Genomic DNA, 16,721 nt, shown 5'->3' with positions numbered 1-16,721 from the left:
AAGAGTTTCTTCTTTGGATGGGACTACTCTCACCAAGAAGGTTGAAGAGGACGGGGTACATATCAATCTGCCCTAGTCATTACATACGATGGTGAAAGCAATTTGGTAAAGAGAATCATTAATAACGAGTGGAATAGGTTTGCTAGGTTATCAGATTTAAATTTCATATTTGATAAACCATTTAAATGTGTTAACAAAAAAGGGCGAAACATCAAAAATATTTTAGAAGGATGTTCACATCACCAGAATATTGGGATTTTTTCTAGCAATAAAAAAGGAACACACAAGTGTGGCAATTGCCCTCAATGCAGTAACATCCGGACGGGTGATGTTTTACATTTGAAATGTAGAAATAAATACGTTACGACAAAAGGGTTTGCAAATTGTAACACCACAGGTGTGATATACATTGCTTTGTGTGGTGTATGTGACTCCTTCTATGTAGGCAAGAGAGAAAGAAAATTGAAACAAAGAATGTGCAAGCATGGATATGACATAAGAAAAAAAAGTCAATAATGCCCTGTTCAAACATTCCCAAGTATGTAAAAATGCTGAGTACCAATTTTTTTAATAGAAGTAGTACCTATAGACCCCAGGGGTGGACCGTGGGAGACCCAGCTCGAGTATGGGGAGCTATACTGGCAACTAGTTCTGGATGCTAGTAATCTCCCAGGGCTAAACAATATGGTATCCCTAAAACCAGTTTTAAAGCTTAGAGCTGATAAATTGTAAACAATAGTTTTATTATGATGATGTATGAAATTTTAGATGTTACACAATTTCATATGTAGTTTACATCTTAAACACTGTACATTATTTAACTTTTTAAACAGCCTGTCTTATTAATGCAATGTTACGTCTGTTTATGAATTATCCAGTAGATGGTGCAATTTCATTTAATTTGGTTCTTCTATTTATTCACTTTTACAAAACTTTTATTTGTCTTATAAGACTTTTTACGTGGAAAACATTTTAATGCATTTAGTAGTGTGGACATAAAACACTTATACACAACCACAAATGTATAACATTTTATATATTTTACAACATTTAATGACTGGTTGTATGCATTTTATTTATTTAGACACACTGTATTTTAGACTTTAATTGATGGATGCATTTTATTGGGTAAATTAAACAAGGAAAGGTATTTAAGTGATTACCTGTAAAGTATATGCTTATCTGATTAAGTTTAGTTAGATGAAAATGTAAGGGGAATTGGTTTTACAACGTTATTACATGACTGTTATGTGCTGTGTGTTCGTTTGTGGCTTGGAATAAAGTTTTTTGTTGTGTTGGATCTGCTGGTCTCCAGTGCCTTTACATAGTTTACAAGTTTTCGATCTGGGCTCTACAACCACTTTATTTTGGTTTAACATGTTTGTAGAACCCCTCATCTTCAGACTTGAATTTCATGAATGATAGGCTTGTCTAGCCTCCTTTTGAGTTGGATGTCTTGATCAACTTGACACTGATTTCTTTTAAAATTTTATTTCTGTTAAACATCACCTCCTGCAAATGAATTTTGGAGTTTCAAGCTTTCATTTTTAGTGAAATCCTAAGTCTTTCATTTTAACTAGGTTCCTTTTAGGACTTGCCTGCATTTCCTCCCCAAAGTGGTTTTGGGAGCTGTCCCTTTTTCACCCCCAGTTTTCTCTCTCTAGGTGGAATCCATGCGGAGAGGGAGAGAGGGATCTTCACACTTTGGGTATAGGTCACCATTTCAGATTTTACTTGAAAGTATGCATGAGATTAAAAAAAAAAAAGAGAGAGAAAGAAAAACAAAAAAAAAAGAAATTATGCACGAGATGATGAAGATGAATGTGGTGTTTTCATCCCTTGCACTAGTTAAAAACGCCTGGTAGTTATCAAGCAGAGGCTTTCAAAATGGCTTATCAGTTGCATTGTCTATTGTCATTTTGTGACCAGTCACCCCATGCACTTGACCAGGAAAGTCGCTGCTTGAAGCACCTTTCATAAAATGTTTTCAGTGTGAGTATCTTCTTCGTGAGCACTTTCATTTTTTTTTTAATTCAAATGTATTAATTTGTTTGTAACCAGTTCCTGCATACAGTGGAAGTTAAAACAGGTAAGCAGTAAACTAAAAACAAATGGAGAAAAACCAACAACAAGAAGCATAAATATGCTTATAATAATAACCTACTAAATATGTGTTGGTGTCATATATCGAACAGGCATACCTCTGTTACACTGATGCCAACTATTTTACCAAACTTGAGTTTGAAGTCTAGCAACATGTCTGCAGTACATTCCTTTTACTTGCTAAAGGCTGAAATGCTTTATCGCAGAGTACAATGAATATTCCTGCTTTAGACCACTACAAATCCTTTTGTTCATGGTAGGAGAGGAACATTTTTCAAATAAGTTAGTTCTTTTACCAACTTTGAAATTCCACGTTCTAGTATTTAAATTTTTTAACTTCCCAGCTGAATGCTTTAGCAAAAAAAAAAAAAAAAAGTTCAGTCCTTCCACTTGAGTCAAATGCTTGTCATAAACTATATGTTTAGCAAAAGTAAGCAGTTGTTTAAGTAAAGTATTTTATCCTCTTACTAATTGGTGCTGCGGTAGCGTTGTTGCCTCACAGTTAGACGTTGCCTGTTCGATTCTCAGAGCGTCTTCTGTGTGGCGACATGCGTGAATGGGCGTTCCTTCGTTGAAGGTTGTGCATTAGGCCCGGCAAGCCAGCACAAAAATCTACTGCCAATCATTAGCGGACCGGAGTTCTGCTGTGGCGACCCCTAACTGGGAAAAGCCAAAAGACACAAACAAACTAGTTAAAATCCATTTGTATTGTGGTGGTGCTACTGCGGCAGCATTGTCGCCTCACAATAAGATGTCCGGTTCGATTCTCAGCTAGAGCGTCTTCTGCGTGGATACATGCGTGAATGGGCGTACCTTCGTTGAAGGTTGTGCGTCAGGGCTGGCAACTCAGCACGTAAAAATCTACTACCAATCATTAGCGGACTGGAGTTCCGCTGTGGCGACCCCTAACCGGGAAAAGCCAAAAGACACAACAACTAGTTAAAATCCATTTGACCAATCCATTTGTTTGGGCAGTGAGGCAGGAAGTTATAACTGAGAGCTTGCAAAAATGAGTACTTTTGTTATGTAAGGATTTTAATGTGAGCAGTGTGGAAGTTGTGGATTCGACCCCACTCCTGCACTGCCATAACTGGTGTTAAAGGTAATTCTGCATTGGTGGAAGTATCTTACTGAAATGCTAAACAAAGTTTTACATGCCCACTACATACATATGATGGCTGTAGAATGTTGACTAGGAAACTAGTCGAAGCAAAAATATCAAATTGAAATGTGACATTTGTGGATTGGATAAGAGCTAATTATTTTGAGTACATCATGCTTCATTTATGTAAAGGTGTAAAATGGCATACAGTACATAGCGTCTGGTTTTGACCTAATTATCAGTGAAGTTCAGATTTTCTATGGCAGAGACAATTGCGTGGACCCACCTTTTTCTGACAGTCTCCCATATCCATTGGCTAGACCCACTGAAAACTACTTAAGCATTTACTGAGCTGACTGTTGAATATGCAAGAGAGAATAAATGCCCAATTTGTAACGCCACTTGCTTAGAACGAGAATCAGGCACTCTTTTATGCCGTCACTCCTTGCCTTCATCAAACATGTTTTTTTTTGGCTCTCCACTTCAGGAGCTGAGTTTCTAGTATCACATTGGTATTCAGGATTAAGCTTTCTGAGCTGTTTAAAACCCTTTTCAGTTTTTTCCTCCCTGGGATGATTCAGTACTGCTTAAGATTGATCCTACTTGTTGCCCACTGCAGACACCTTTAAGTAAGACACATAAATACTTAATGTATTAACTGGTCTTTAGCAGGACCTTTTGCAGTGATTCTTATTACATTTCCCTCTCTCTGTTAATGGACGATCCTTCTGCCCATTTTGGGTGTCATGAATTCTGTGGAAGGGATACCTTTTTTTTTTTTTTTAATTGTTCAGTATGTTTGAGTCTTTGAAGTGCAGCCTTACTAATATTCCCTGAGGGCAGATCACACAGAGGCAGCATATGTGACCGTACAAGAGTTGGAGGTCATGAAAGAACTGTGCCAATGGATGCTTCTTAGGAAGGAAATCCTGGGTGTAACTCATTGCAAAATTCCCGCTCGGAGATAAGTGATATGAAGAGTACAGACATCTCTTTTGTTTGTGATACACATCATCACATAGCTATACTTTTTATTTAGTTCTATGGTTATTTGTACAAAGTGAAATATATTCTAGTATTGTTTACTGTTGTCGATAGTTGAATAATGATTCTTATTAACTGTTTACAGGATTCTATGTATGAAAAGATAAGATTCCCTTCTGTGATAGAAAACGGAGGTTGTCTGTATACTGAAAGTAGCTTCCTTCTACATTACCTTCAATATCGAAATCAAAACTTTGACCAAGAGGTCTCAGTGGATAGCCTGAAGGAAATTGCAAGGATTCGATTCTGCTTGGATATGGCCGCAGAGCTGCTGTTTGCATTGCACACAGCTTCTGGTAAGGACAGGTCATGAGAAATATTAAATTTCTTGGAAAATGCAAAAACTGTCCAGTTTGAAACTTTTAGTTGTAATTATTTGTATTTGTTAAATACATGCTGTTTATATTGATTGTCACTTGTCTGGTTACCATTTAACTAAGAGTCTGTTTCTCGTGTGGATTTCTCATTCCATAATGCTGAAACACTACATTTTTCTGTATTTTAAACTGAACTACTAAATGAACAAATAAATATACCACTGTGTTCAAAGCTCAAAAAAGAACAAGAGTCAGATTTAGCATCTTCTTTCCTTTACTTTCCAAACTTCTTCAGAAACATCTCATTATAAAATCAGACCATTTAAATACAGTCAAAGTGATAACATCACAGTATAATTAAAGCTTTAACCAAGTAATTAAAGCAACATTCTGTTCAACTATAAAAGGCACATGAAAAACTTCTCAGTAAGAAAAAATATGTACATAATGTATTCATTACTTTAAAAATTCACATATACCATATTATATTGTTCCCTGTGGTGAATAATATTTTATATACATTTATATTTTAGTAAACTTTTGATGGAAATAGTGTCGTTCAAACCTGGACTCACATCAGCCCTTAGAAAAACCTGCCATTTTATTCTAGCATTTCCAGATAATTTTGCTAGAATCAACAAACCTATTGGTATTCACTTTTTCTAAAATTAAAAAATAAAACTTATGGAAGCATTTACAACTTAAACTGTGTCTTGCCAAAGCATTGTTCGGGTCCTTATTCTTAATGGCTCTAAGGTGTTCTACCATTCGATCCTTAAGAGCCCTAGTTTCTTGCCTACATAGAAGTTATAACAGGTCCCACAGATGGCCAGATAGACAATATTAGTACTGTGGCAGTCACATGTGTGCTGAGGTTCAAACAAAAACCTGCAATGTTTGAACATAAATGTGCTTTCAGGGTAAATAAATCTACACAATCTACACGCTCCACAAGGGAGTGTACCTAAAGGTGGAGTATTTTTCTGAGCTGACTGTTGAATATGCAAGAGAGAATAAACATTTTAAATTTGATGCCTTCTTGAAAATAAATTTTGGTTCCATCCCCACCACTTCACTCAAATCCATATTACCTAAAATTACCTTCCAATTGTCTTTGATGATATTTTTAAGCTGTTCCCCCACTATACTCATAGGAATTTGAAAAGCTAAATACTTGTCAATGTTATTAAATTCATTGTGTTTAGCTTTAGGAACAAATCCTACAGAAAGAATAGATGGATATGTTATTTCTTTCAACTTTGCTTTCGGATATCCCCTTTGAAAAAACATATCCATTCAAAAGTTGACTTCCTTGCAAAAAACATCACAATCACTGATAATCTGACTCAATCTAATCACTTGACCCCTAAAAAATGTTAAATTTCATATAATCTGGATGGGAGCTGGAAAAATGCACATATGATAATTGTCTTTTGGCTTTTCCCGGTTAGGGGTCACCACACCGGAACTCCGGTTTACGAATGATTGGCAGTGGATATTTATAGTACCGAGTTTCCAGCCTGAAGCCCAACCTTCAAAGAAGGCACACCCATTCACACATGCACCTTCCTGCATGTCTTTAATGTCACTCGATCATAAGGAGGACATACAGACTCCACACAGAAGGCACTCCAGCCGAGAATCGAAAGGGAGAACCTCTTGCTGTGAGGCGACAACACTAACTGCTGCACCCCCGCGGCTAGAAAAATGCACATAATTATTGCTAAAAGTCTTTTTTTTATACACATTGCTAGAAAAATTAATATCCATGGGATTGAAAATCAATTCAATATCTAAGAAATTGACGATAGTACCTATACGGCTTATTTCAAATTTCAACCACCTTACACTGCTATTCATCTGTAAAACAAAGTTATTGAATTCTGCCACGCCTCCATTCCAAATAAAAAACAAATCATCTATGTATCTGCGATAGAAAGAAACACAATGGAATAAGGGGAGTTTAGTCAGATAATAACATTCCCACCACCACATAACTAGATTTGCAAAAGAAGGTGCAACAGTGGCTCCCATCGCCACTCCTGATGTTTGTTGATGGATCTTATTTTCAAAAACAAAAAAAAAAAAAAAAAGAAAGCAAGCACTAAATCTGACTCTTGTTTTTTTTTGAGCTTTGAACACACAGTGGTATATTTATTTGTACATTTTTCTGTATTCACTGCTATTTTCATGTGCAATTGAGGTTTACATTGTGGGTGTGTCTTTTGCAGGAATTGTCACAAATGATATTTTACCATTAACCACTTGGACCGTATGAAACATTGTGTTTCACTATTCTGTTGAGGATGTTATCCATTCACAATGTCATAGTGTGACATAACACGTAGACGTGTTTTACAGTACCAGAATATGTTGGTCAAAGAGTGGAAGCAGAAAAGGCAGTGAACTGGGAAGAATAGATTGGAACAAAGACGTTTGAGACTATGAACATAAAGTGTGCATGCACAGCTGGTTAGTACATTAATAAATGCAGAAGATGGTTTCATACCAAAGTATAGAGTAGAATCTATTGTCTTTACTTATGAGCATACAATTGTGGGACGTGTCATGTTAAAGGAAAAAGAAAATAATGTAACAGAATAACGATAGCATTAAATGACACAGAAACATGGAAGTAGTAAGGGGGAACTGCAAAAAATGTATATCCATGGCGAAGGCAAAGCAGAAATGCAGACTAGTAGAAGTTTTTAGATACAACAAAGACTCGATTTGCAAAAATGTTTGAAAAAAATAACAGTGTTGGACTAAATGGTTTACATGGCAGCTTATAGAATAGGCTGAAATATTTTCACTTAATACTGTTAGGAATTACATAAATGTGGTTGTTCTGAAGAATAGATATTATGCACAGGCAGTTTAGCTCCCTTGTGGTAATAATGTGATGAAACATTAGTGTTACATGGAGGAATAGCTGTTTGAAACATATAAAAATAAAGCAGTAGGAATTGGTGACCTTTGTCCGAATTTTCAAAGACCTCTCTTTGATAATGTAAGATACTGTGGTCTTTTATACTGCTAGGAAAGTAACTCAATTGCTGAAAAAGGTTTAAGTAATTCTCTTCTGCAGTTGGTGGGGGGAGCCAAGTTAGAGTATACATTGTCTAGTGCCTTCCAACATTAGGAGAAAGTTTCTGAGCAGCAAATTGCAGAAAGACGTAAAGGGCTGAAGGCTTAAATAGGAATGACATTCTGTAAAGAACATTATTTTGTAAATGAAGTTTGTCCTGCACTAATCACTTTTTTGTTAATGTTTTTAGCCCTTTCACCTAATTCTATAACATTCAAACCTCTCAACCCCCAGACATCGAAAAGGAGTACAAAAGCTATTGAAAACCAGATACATCTAGCCAAACATCTAGGCACTTAATTGGTATAAAATTTGCATATGCAGAGCATATAACTCCTTCCATTTCCAAAATATTTTAGGTTGCTACTCAGAAATGCATCTAAGAAACTGAGAGTAACAAAACAATACAAAATATATAAGCATGTTGTCACTTAGTGTGATGACAGTACTGCAGAAAAATATTTCTCCTCCTTGTGTTTTTTATTCAGACACAAGCAGACAAACAGTAGCATGTAGTAGCCAGGGGTGTAGCGAGAAATTTGCATTTTTTAGTCATACCTTATGCTGTTGCCCCCATCACGCACCTATCATTTTAAAAAATGTACTCAACTCTCAAAATACTGCCTTTGTGCACTTCAGAAAAGGACACACAGGACAAATTGCAACAATAAAATGGCTGCTTTAGAGTTGTATTCTTCAAAGGAAAGCATATTATATGTAGCATTATATAGTATGCAATAGTTCAGACAGTTCTAAGCATTCTGTGATGTTTGAACTACAAAGTTTCTGAAAGATGCTCAGGAAAAAAATTACTCACTCTGCCTAGCTACACCATTGGTACTAGTAGTAAAAGTAATACATAAGGGACTGCGACTAGTAATAAAGTAATTGATTTAATGAAGTAAAACTGTTTAGCTATGTTCTGTCATTGGGTATGACTATTGTTGATAACCACCTGATGAACAGCTGTGGAATTCCTGCTGCAGTCTGCAGCTGAATCTTGCAAATTGTCTGTTACTTCTGTCAGGACTGACTCAACATCATGATGATGTTAGGAATGTTCTTTCTAGGATCGTAGGATGTTACTAGGCTTTTGGTTCTAAGGCCTGTACAAGCCTAGTCATGTTATGCCCTTGTTCCCTTCTAGACCAAGCTATGCAGTCTATGATCAGTACTGGCTGCCCCTGTCTAAGAGGGACATAAGTAAAACCCCTGGTGTAAATTTACGCGTTCCCATCCAGTTGTCCAGGTTATGCTTAAATAGGGTCATTGAGGAGCTCTGCTGTACATGAATTGGGAGTCTGGTCCAGAGGAGTGGCAATCTCTGGGAGACGCATCTGTCTCTCCAGAATGTCCTATTAATATCGCAGGCTAGGTTAAGGTCCCTAGAGCGAGTGAATCTGGATTTGCAGATGTGCAGCAGCTTCATCAAGGCAGGGTCTGTGACTGCTCTTTAGGCTAGGCACAGGTCGCCTCTAAGCAGTGTATATGATACTGATTAAAGTGATAGGGCCTTCAGTCTGTTCATGTAGGTCATTTGTTGTAAGCCCTGAATTTTCTTGGTGAGAAAACTCTGAGATCTCTTCAGATGCTGCAGATGTCTGGTGATGTACATACAGAAGGGAGCATTGTACTCTATTATCGGTGTGATGAGAGACGAGTATGGGGGAGTTATAGCCTCCTTAACTTTGGATGTTGTAACCTTGCTTATGAGGAGTGCAATGTAGAAGGCCTTCCTTACTACTGTGGACACATGATCATCAAAGTTAAGGCTACTGTCAACTTGTGTTCCTAAATCTCATGCCATTGGGTTTAAACTTTGGGGGTATTATTAATTTTGTAATTAACAAGAGTTTCTCCTTTGCCAAAGGGGATGATGATGCATTTTTTTTTTTGCATTTAGTTTAAGTCCGTGGCTTTGACACCAATCATTTGTCTGTGTAAGCCCATTTTGTAGTATATTGGCATCTTTGGAGGATTTGATGATTTAACCCAGTTTGCAGTCATCAGCAAACTTGGAAAGCCATAGGCCATCTATTTCCGCTTGGAGTTCTGAAAAATAGATACCAAACAGTAGGGGGCCTAGCACAGATCCTTGTGGAACACCACAGGTAACAGGTCTGCTAGCTGAGTTGGCTTCCCCAGTTTTGACTGTATGTGTTCTGTTTGTGAGTCAGTTGGCAACCCATTTAGTGACATAAGGGTTAATCCCCAGCTGGGTGAGTTTCTCGGTGATGCATGAGTGTGGGATTGTGTCAAGGGCCTTGTCTAGGTCGAGATAGGCAGTGTGAACTGTTTTGCCTTCATCCAGGGCTTTGGTAATGTTCTTGAAGAAGTCCACCAGGTTTAGCAGGCAAGATCTGCACTTAACAAAGCCAAACTGGATCAGGTCAAGAGTTTGAAGGTTACCTATATCCTTGTTGATAAGGTCGATGATAATTCTATCCATGGCCTTGCAGATAAAGCTGGTTAGGCTTATAGGTCTGTAGCTCCTGGGGTCTGTTGAGGGAACCCCTTTGTGCAAGGGAATTATGGTTGGGGTTTTCCACTCAGCTGGAACAAGGCCAGTGCTTAGACTGAGATTGAAGAGAGTACTCAGTGGTTTCCCTAACTCCTGTTATAGTCCATTTAATAAGCAGTCTGGGATGTTTTCTGGTCCAATAGAGGCTGAATTTATGGCCTTGGAGAGAGTGGATATGACCTGCTTTGTGAAGATATTAGGCAGAGACTGGTGACAGGTATGTTATGGGGTATGATTGGTTGGGGCAGGGGGATGAAGTTTTTGCCTAACCTGTCTGCTAGCAGGTTGGCACTGTCCTCAGGTTCAGTATGAGTGGTACCATTCACAACTAGTTCAGCACAAACTGGGCTTTCCTCCTTAGATTTCGAACATAAATACAGACTGCTTTGTTGTTTTCCTTAGCCAGGGATTCTAATTTAGTTTCATAGTTAGCTTTAGAGGAGTTTACAAGATGTCTAATCTACTTATTTATGCTTAGAGGGTGTTCTTTCTCTGCTGGGACCTGCCCCTCTTGTTTTTTGACAGCAGTTTCTTTCTCTTATGTATAACCTGTTTATGATGGATGTCCACCAGGGTGGCTTGTTTTTGTGACGATCTTGATTTGATTTGTTTTGGTATGGTTGAGTCTATACTTTTATATAGGTGTTTATAGTTTCATAGATTCATAGATGTGTATTAGGCTAATGGCCATGGAGCCTTTACAAGCCTAGCCCATAGGATTACCCTGGCATTGTGCCACCCGATCTTAGTTCCCAGTACCTCTGTTGAGTAGAGCCACTGGAGTGATCCTCGAGGTAAATTTTCTATTTCCCATCCATTCATCAAGATTCCTCTTGAAGAGGGCCAGTGAGGTGCTCTGTTTGATATGTATGGGAAGTACACGACATTTGTGTACACCTCAGTGTAGGGAATCACTGCTGCCATTGTTAGCAGGTTATATGAAACTACTGATGCCATCATTCCAGTAAGGCTATAGGTTGCTTTGGAAAAAGTGTTTAACCTTTTTGCTCCTGGAGGTGGGTCAGGTACGACTGTTACTTCGAACAAGACTGATTTGTGATTGGACTTTACCAGGGAGGACCCCACACATCAGGTGGTGCAATATTCCCCTGTGTTGGTCAACACTGTGTCAAGGATGTTAGAACCTTTTGTGAGTGTGCTGACTATCTGCTTCAGAGTACTTGTGTTAACAAAGCCCAGAAACCTTTGAGTGACCAAGTTTGTGGTCGTATACGTTACCCATTCAATGGAAGAAAAGTCAGTCATCCATAACCAGGGTATTTGGATGTATTGTGAGTGACCCAAGTAGGTCCAGGTAGGCTGTGTGGTTTTCGTGGTTCTTGGTGGGGGACCTGTAGCTAACAATAACATGGAGGGGGGGACGTCTTTCCTACAGTTAGTTGGACTTGGAATAATTTTAGGGAGTCTTACTGTTTAACCAGTCTTGAGGTGAATTTGTCTTTAATGAAGATACTCCTCCTCCCTCATTTTTTTTTTCATGTTCATTTTGTGGTCTGAATGTGGGGACGGCATTATAGCCCTGCATGTCTGAGGTATTCTCTGAGGCCTTGAACTATGTCTCTATGACTGCATAGACATCAGCATCTTCCAAGGTGAGAAGTGCTTCCAGTGAGTGCAGTTTCTGATGTACACTCCTAGCATTAAGCAGCATAACCCTGAGTTTGTTTCTAGAGGATATTTTTACGTCCAGAATTTTGTTCTTATGACACTGCCTAAAAAGGCACTATGGAGGAGGCAAGTGCCTTTGCCGGCAATCTAAAGCCTAGAGGAGACGGGTGAAAACCATCTCTGGCAAAGGAGCATAGCCTATTGACCATATTATCCCTGGCTGTCAGATACTGTATCCCCTCATGGATTGATGCCAGAAGCTAAACCAATTATTGAAGTTAATCATTTTTTGTTTGTATTGTGGCATAATCCTAGGTGAAGGTAGAATACTGTTTAGGGCCAGGGACATACCTGTCTGGGACACATAATCTGAAAGCTCAATCATGTCTCCCTTCATATTGCCCCATGAAGTACTTCTCAAGTCATTCACTCCAGCATGGATCATAACAGTACTTGTTGAGAGACTTGGGAGGTCTTTGCTGTTTTGGTATATTTCTAGTGAGTGTTTCTGTCTATGTGGGTTTGTGTTGTTTGCTTGGTATGTGTGGAAGTGGAGTGTGGGTGCTGACAACCTGCTTGTTATATGGTTTGTTGTTACGTGAGAGAGAGCACATTAATTACAGATTCATAGGATAGATACATCTCTCACATATTTTAAGAGTAATAGGTTGTCTGTATACATGAGGCAATTGCTACTTTGCCTCAGGATGCTCATGTTATTCAGGCTGGCTGGTAGAACAGTGGGAAACTGACCTTCCATTATGTCAGGTGTATTTTGTAATAAGTGGTGAGGACTGGGCTAGTTGAACTAGGTCCTGCTGTAGAACTAGTAAATGGGAGGTTTAGAGTAGAAACCTGCACTGGCACCTCAAAAAGCAGAACTGGGTTGCTCTATGGATAACAGTGTATAACTCCATTGTGTGCTGAGCAGCTGGGTTTTTCTCTGGGTAGTAGTGTGCAACTGTGTTGCATGTTGCGAAGCAGGGCAGTCTAGAAGGGTTTCTTAGCAGTTATCTAGGGAAAATTTGACTTTTTAAGCATTTGCTTCTATACGTGACAGTACTAACCCCCTGTTGCGTGGTGCGCAGCTACGTGCAACTGCTTTGCATAAATATCAGCCAAGTAAAACAGTTTTTAAACAATCCAACCAATAGGATAGCCCAAGACTGAACCTTGTTCCAACAATCCCTAACTCAGGTGGGTCCTTGACCACACTTCTGCCACAAGGGTGCAGGAGAGGGCCCTCTTAATGTAAGATGGCTGCCTTTAGTGCTCAGAAAATGCCAAACAGTCTAGATTCAGCAAGTCTGAATCTAGTCTGTGCTTTAAATTGTTCAAGTACTGTAAATAGGCTGTGCAGAAAATAGTCATAAACAATAAAATCAGTTGAAAGTAGATAGCAAAACAGTAGCTAACAGTTTATAAAAATTGTTTCAAGTACTGAAAATAAGCAGTGCAGAACAATAAAAACGATTTAAGGTAGGCAGAAAAACTGTAGCAAATACTTTAAAAGTGCAAAGCACTTGTAAGCTGCACTTGCCTTTCTTACTTCCTGAAGAATGGGTGTTTGGCTGCTGTACACAGAAAGCAGTCACTATATCATCATTTACTTAGAATGTTAGTAATGAATTTAATGTACTAAATTTAATGGATGTCTTGAGTTCTGTTTCGAATCTGGCAAATAAATTAGAGTTAGCATTAGTTGTTTAAAGGCAGGCATTTCTTCCAATACAAGACTTTGAAGGACTGTTGACCAGGATTTTGAGAAATATGCATCTGTTTCAGTGCTGCACTGCTGCTACGGTCACTAGTAGACATTGGGTGCATACATGGCAGATTCATGCCTCAGCTGTCTCCACTCCACCCTTGATTTACAGAACCCAAGATGGTCCCATTACACACCACAGCAGAAGTCAGCTGCACTTTCATGGAAGGATGCAGTAACCTGCTGATGTTTTGCAGTACAGAGCCAGTGCCAGATACCTTCTTTTTCATGTTTAGGAGGACTGGAACATAAAATGCTTCAACTTTATTCTTATAGAAGGTTTGCTCAGTTACTACAACACCTGCAGTATCTTCAGCATTTTCATCAGAGCATGTTCCAAGATCAGGCTCAGCATGGATCTGTGGTATAATATTTATTCTCATTTCAAGAAGGCAATTATTGCTAACACAGATATTTTCTGTGAATTCTACAGCTGCAGTGGCTTCAGAACCTGCATAGCAACATTTGTAGGAATTTCATCCTAACATTGAAGAGACTTAAAATTTGACTGTCTCTGGCCTGCAGCTGTATGCTGTATTAAATCAAGGAAAAACGTATCTTGCCATTACATTACCCATGCAGTCCCAGCATGTCTATGTTTCTAGACTCAACATCACTAAGAATATTGCATCTAGATTATCATAGTTTTATTAATACTGTGTAACATTGTCTGCCCTCCACAAAACCATATTAATATATTAGTTTGAGGTGAATCATAGCTATTCTTTTTACATTAATACTTATGGTGCTGCGGTAACATTGTTGCCTCACAGTTAGACGTTGTCCCGTTCGATTCTCAGCTAGAGCGTCTTCTGTGTGGAGACATGCATGAATGGGCGGAACTTCGTTGAAGGTTGTGCGTCAGGGCTGGCAACTCGGCACGTAAACATCTACTGCCAATCATTAGCGGACCGGAGTTCCGCTGTGGCGACCCCTAACTGGGAAAAGCCAAAAGACACAACTTATGAATACTTTGTAAATAAGGTTCAAAATCAAAACTGTTCCTTATGGATTTCATAGATTTATTCATAGATATCACAAGGCCACTAAGTCTGATGACCCTTGCCAGTACCCTCCATCATGCCACACCTTCATTCTGCAGGACTGTACCAGTCAGTTCTGGAGTACGTTTGTGGCTACCCATCCAATCATCTAGGTTATGTTTAAAGGAAGATAGTAAATCACACTGCTTAATGGCTGAACCTTATTCTAAAAGTTTGTGTAATACTGGGTTATAAAGTTATCCCTCCACCCCCATGTTTTAGTTATCTAGATTTAAGTCCATGGTTTTAGTACTGGTGGAGGTATTGGATTTGTGGAGATACACGAGGTCCAGTTTTGCTGGACCTGTGATGGCACAGTAAGTGACACAGAAATCTCCTCACAGAAGTCTGTCAGACAGTGAATAAGCGCTCAACCAAATAAAGAAGAAACATTAACTAGCACTTTACTTTCGTGTTTTGCATTTTGGATCCATCACAGGGAAGCAGTTATTTGATCTGTGCTTGATTTATTGGTGGACTGTTTTCTCGTTTTCGATTTGTTAGACAGTGAATAATGGATAGAGTTTCCTGCCTCTCTCTGTAGATCAGTGACTTTATGCTTGCAATAGTTTTGGTTAGGAACCTTTGTGGTCTTTTTAATTGTTTGATATGTTTATTATGATACATCCTGAAAGGAGCATTGTACTCAATAAATGGTCTGATCTTGATGATACTCCTTTCACAGTGGTAAATGGATTTCCTGACAGTCTTTGTCATGTGATGGTCAAAACAGAGGGTAGTTATGTCCTTGACTCCATTTTCATTTTGTAGTGGTATGTTGTCTATGCAGTATGATGAAGGAAGGGCTTTATGTCAAAACTGAAGAAAACTACACTTTTTAACATTTAGCTTTAGCCCATTTTATTGTACCAAGAGATTATAAGGCAGAGTTCATTCCAGAAGGTGTGTGTGTTAGGGGTGGCTTAACAAGAACCCCCTGTTTGCAATTACATGTAAATATTGTTAGATGTCTTGGCTGTCACTTTGGAGAATTGATAAACGCTAAAAAGGAGAGATGCCAACACCAATTTATTTATTTTACATTTGTTGACCGGGCTAGTCCAACTGGATATATATCCATTTTCAGTAAAGGCCCGGGGAGAAAAGCTCCACAACTCACAGTAATATTTACAGTAAATGACATTTTACAAATGGAGGTACATAACAGATTTTTGCCATTCCTTGTGATTCTGCTTACAGAATCTTAGTACATATCAGCTATGGTTAGTCATGCAAAGAAATCTCTTAAAACTTTAAACAGTTAACTCACACTGTCTTTATTGTTAATAGAAAAGTAACTGGCTTATACAGGTATGGAGATTAATAACCACAGATAAGTGAGGTAGTTAGTCAGGGTTAGCACAGGGACATAGCTACTGTGATTTAAAGTATGGCTTCAGTTTGCTTTTAAATAGGGTTATTGAGGAAAGGGAGGTTAAGTCATTGGGGAGGGAGTCCCAGGTTTTACCAACAGTATTAGAGGACAGAGATTCGCCAGCCAAATTGTTAGTTTTACTTATTTGTACAAGTAGTTTATTTGATGAGCGTAGGGTCTTGAGATTATTATAGGGGGTGATAAGGTTTGTAAGTATAGGTGTGTTGTTAGGTTGATATAGGATTTTGTGGCCAACTGTTAGTTGCTTAAATAGTAGTAGATTTGGCAACTCTAACCATCCTAGTTGTTGAAGATTGTTACAATGATGGGTTCTGTAGGTAGACCCAGTTGCAAATTTGGCAATGTTGTTGTAGGAGATAGCCAGCATATTCAAGTTGCTTTTACATAGTTTTGTATATATAGGGGAGGCATAAAGAAGGGTGGAGATTGTGGGTACGGGCAATAGTGGTCCTGGCTAGTGGGGTCAGAAAGGGTTTGATCCTGTAGAGGAAACCCAAATTTCTGTTGACTGTCTTTATAGTACTGTTAATATGAGAATCATAGATAAGGTTGTTGTCTATTAGTACCCCAAGAAGTTTTGTAGTAGTATCAGAAGATATGATAGTACCATTGCTTGACGTAACATTAAAATTAAGAGGGGGGGGGCCCTATGGATGGGTGTGAATAGTAGCAGTTTTGTTTTTTTGGAGTTCAAGATGAGACATCGGTGTAGT

The 16,721-nt window shown here is 38.6% G+C and overlaps 1 protein-coding gene across 1 annotated transcript in view; it reads left to right on the top strand.

The window, feature by feature from the left end:
- The window catches only part of RNF213 (ring finger protein 213), a gene marked incomplete in the record, with an annotated part of 2,890,576 nt that overhangs the window by 2,206,494 nt on the left and 667,361 nt on the right, over positions 1 to 16,721 (top strand). The window contains 1 exon segment of the mRNA XM_044069632.1: positions 4,335 to 4,545. Coding sequence (XP_043925567.1) covers positions 4,335 to 4,545 — 211 coding nt within the window.

This window comes from Protopterus annectens, chromosome 4.part0, assembly GCF_019279795.1.
Source record: "Protopterus annectens isolate FY-2018-M chromosome 4.part0, PAN1.0, whole genome shotgun sequence".
Classification (NCBI taxonomy): Eukaryota; Metazoa; Chordata; order Ceratodontiformes; family Protopteridae; genus Protopterus; species Protopterus annectens.
This window is presented reverse-complemented; position numbering and strand designations above follow the sequence as displayed.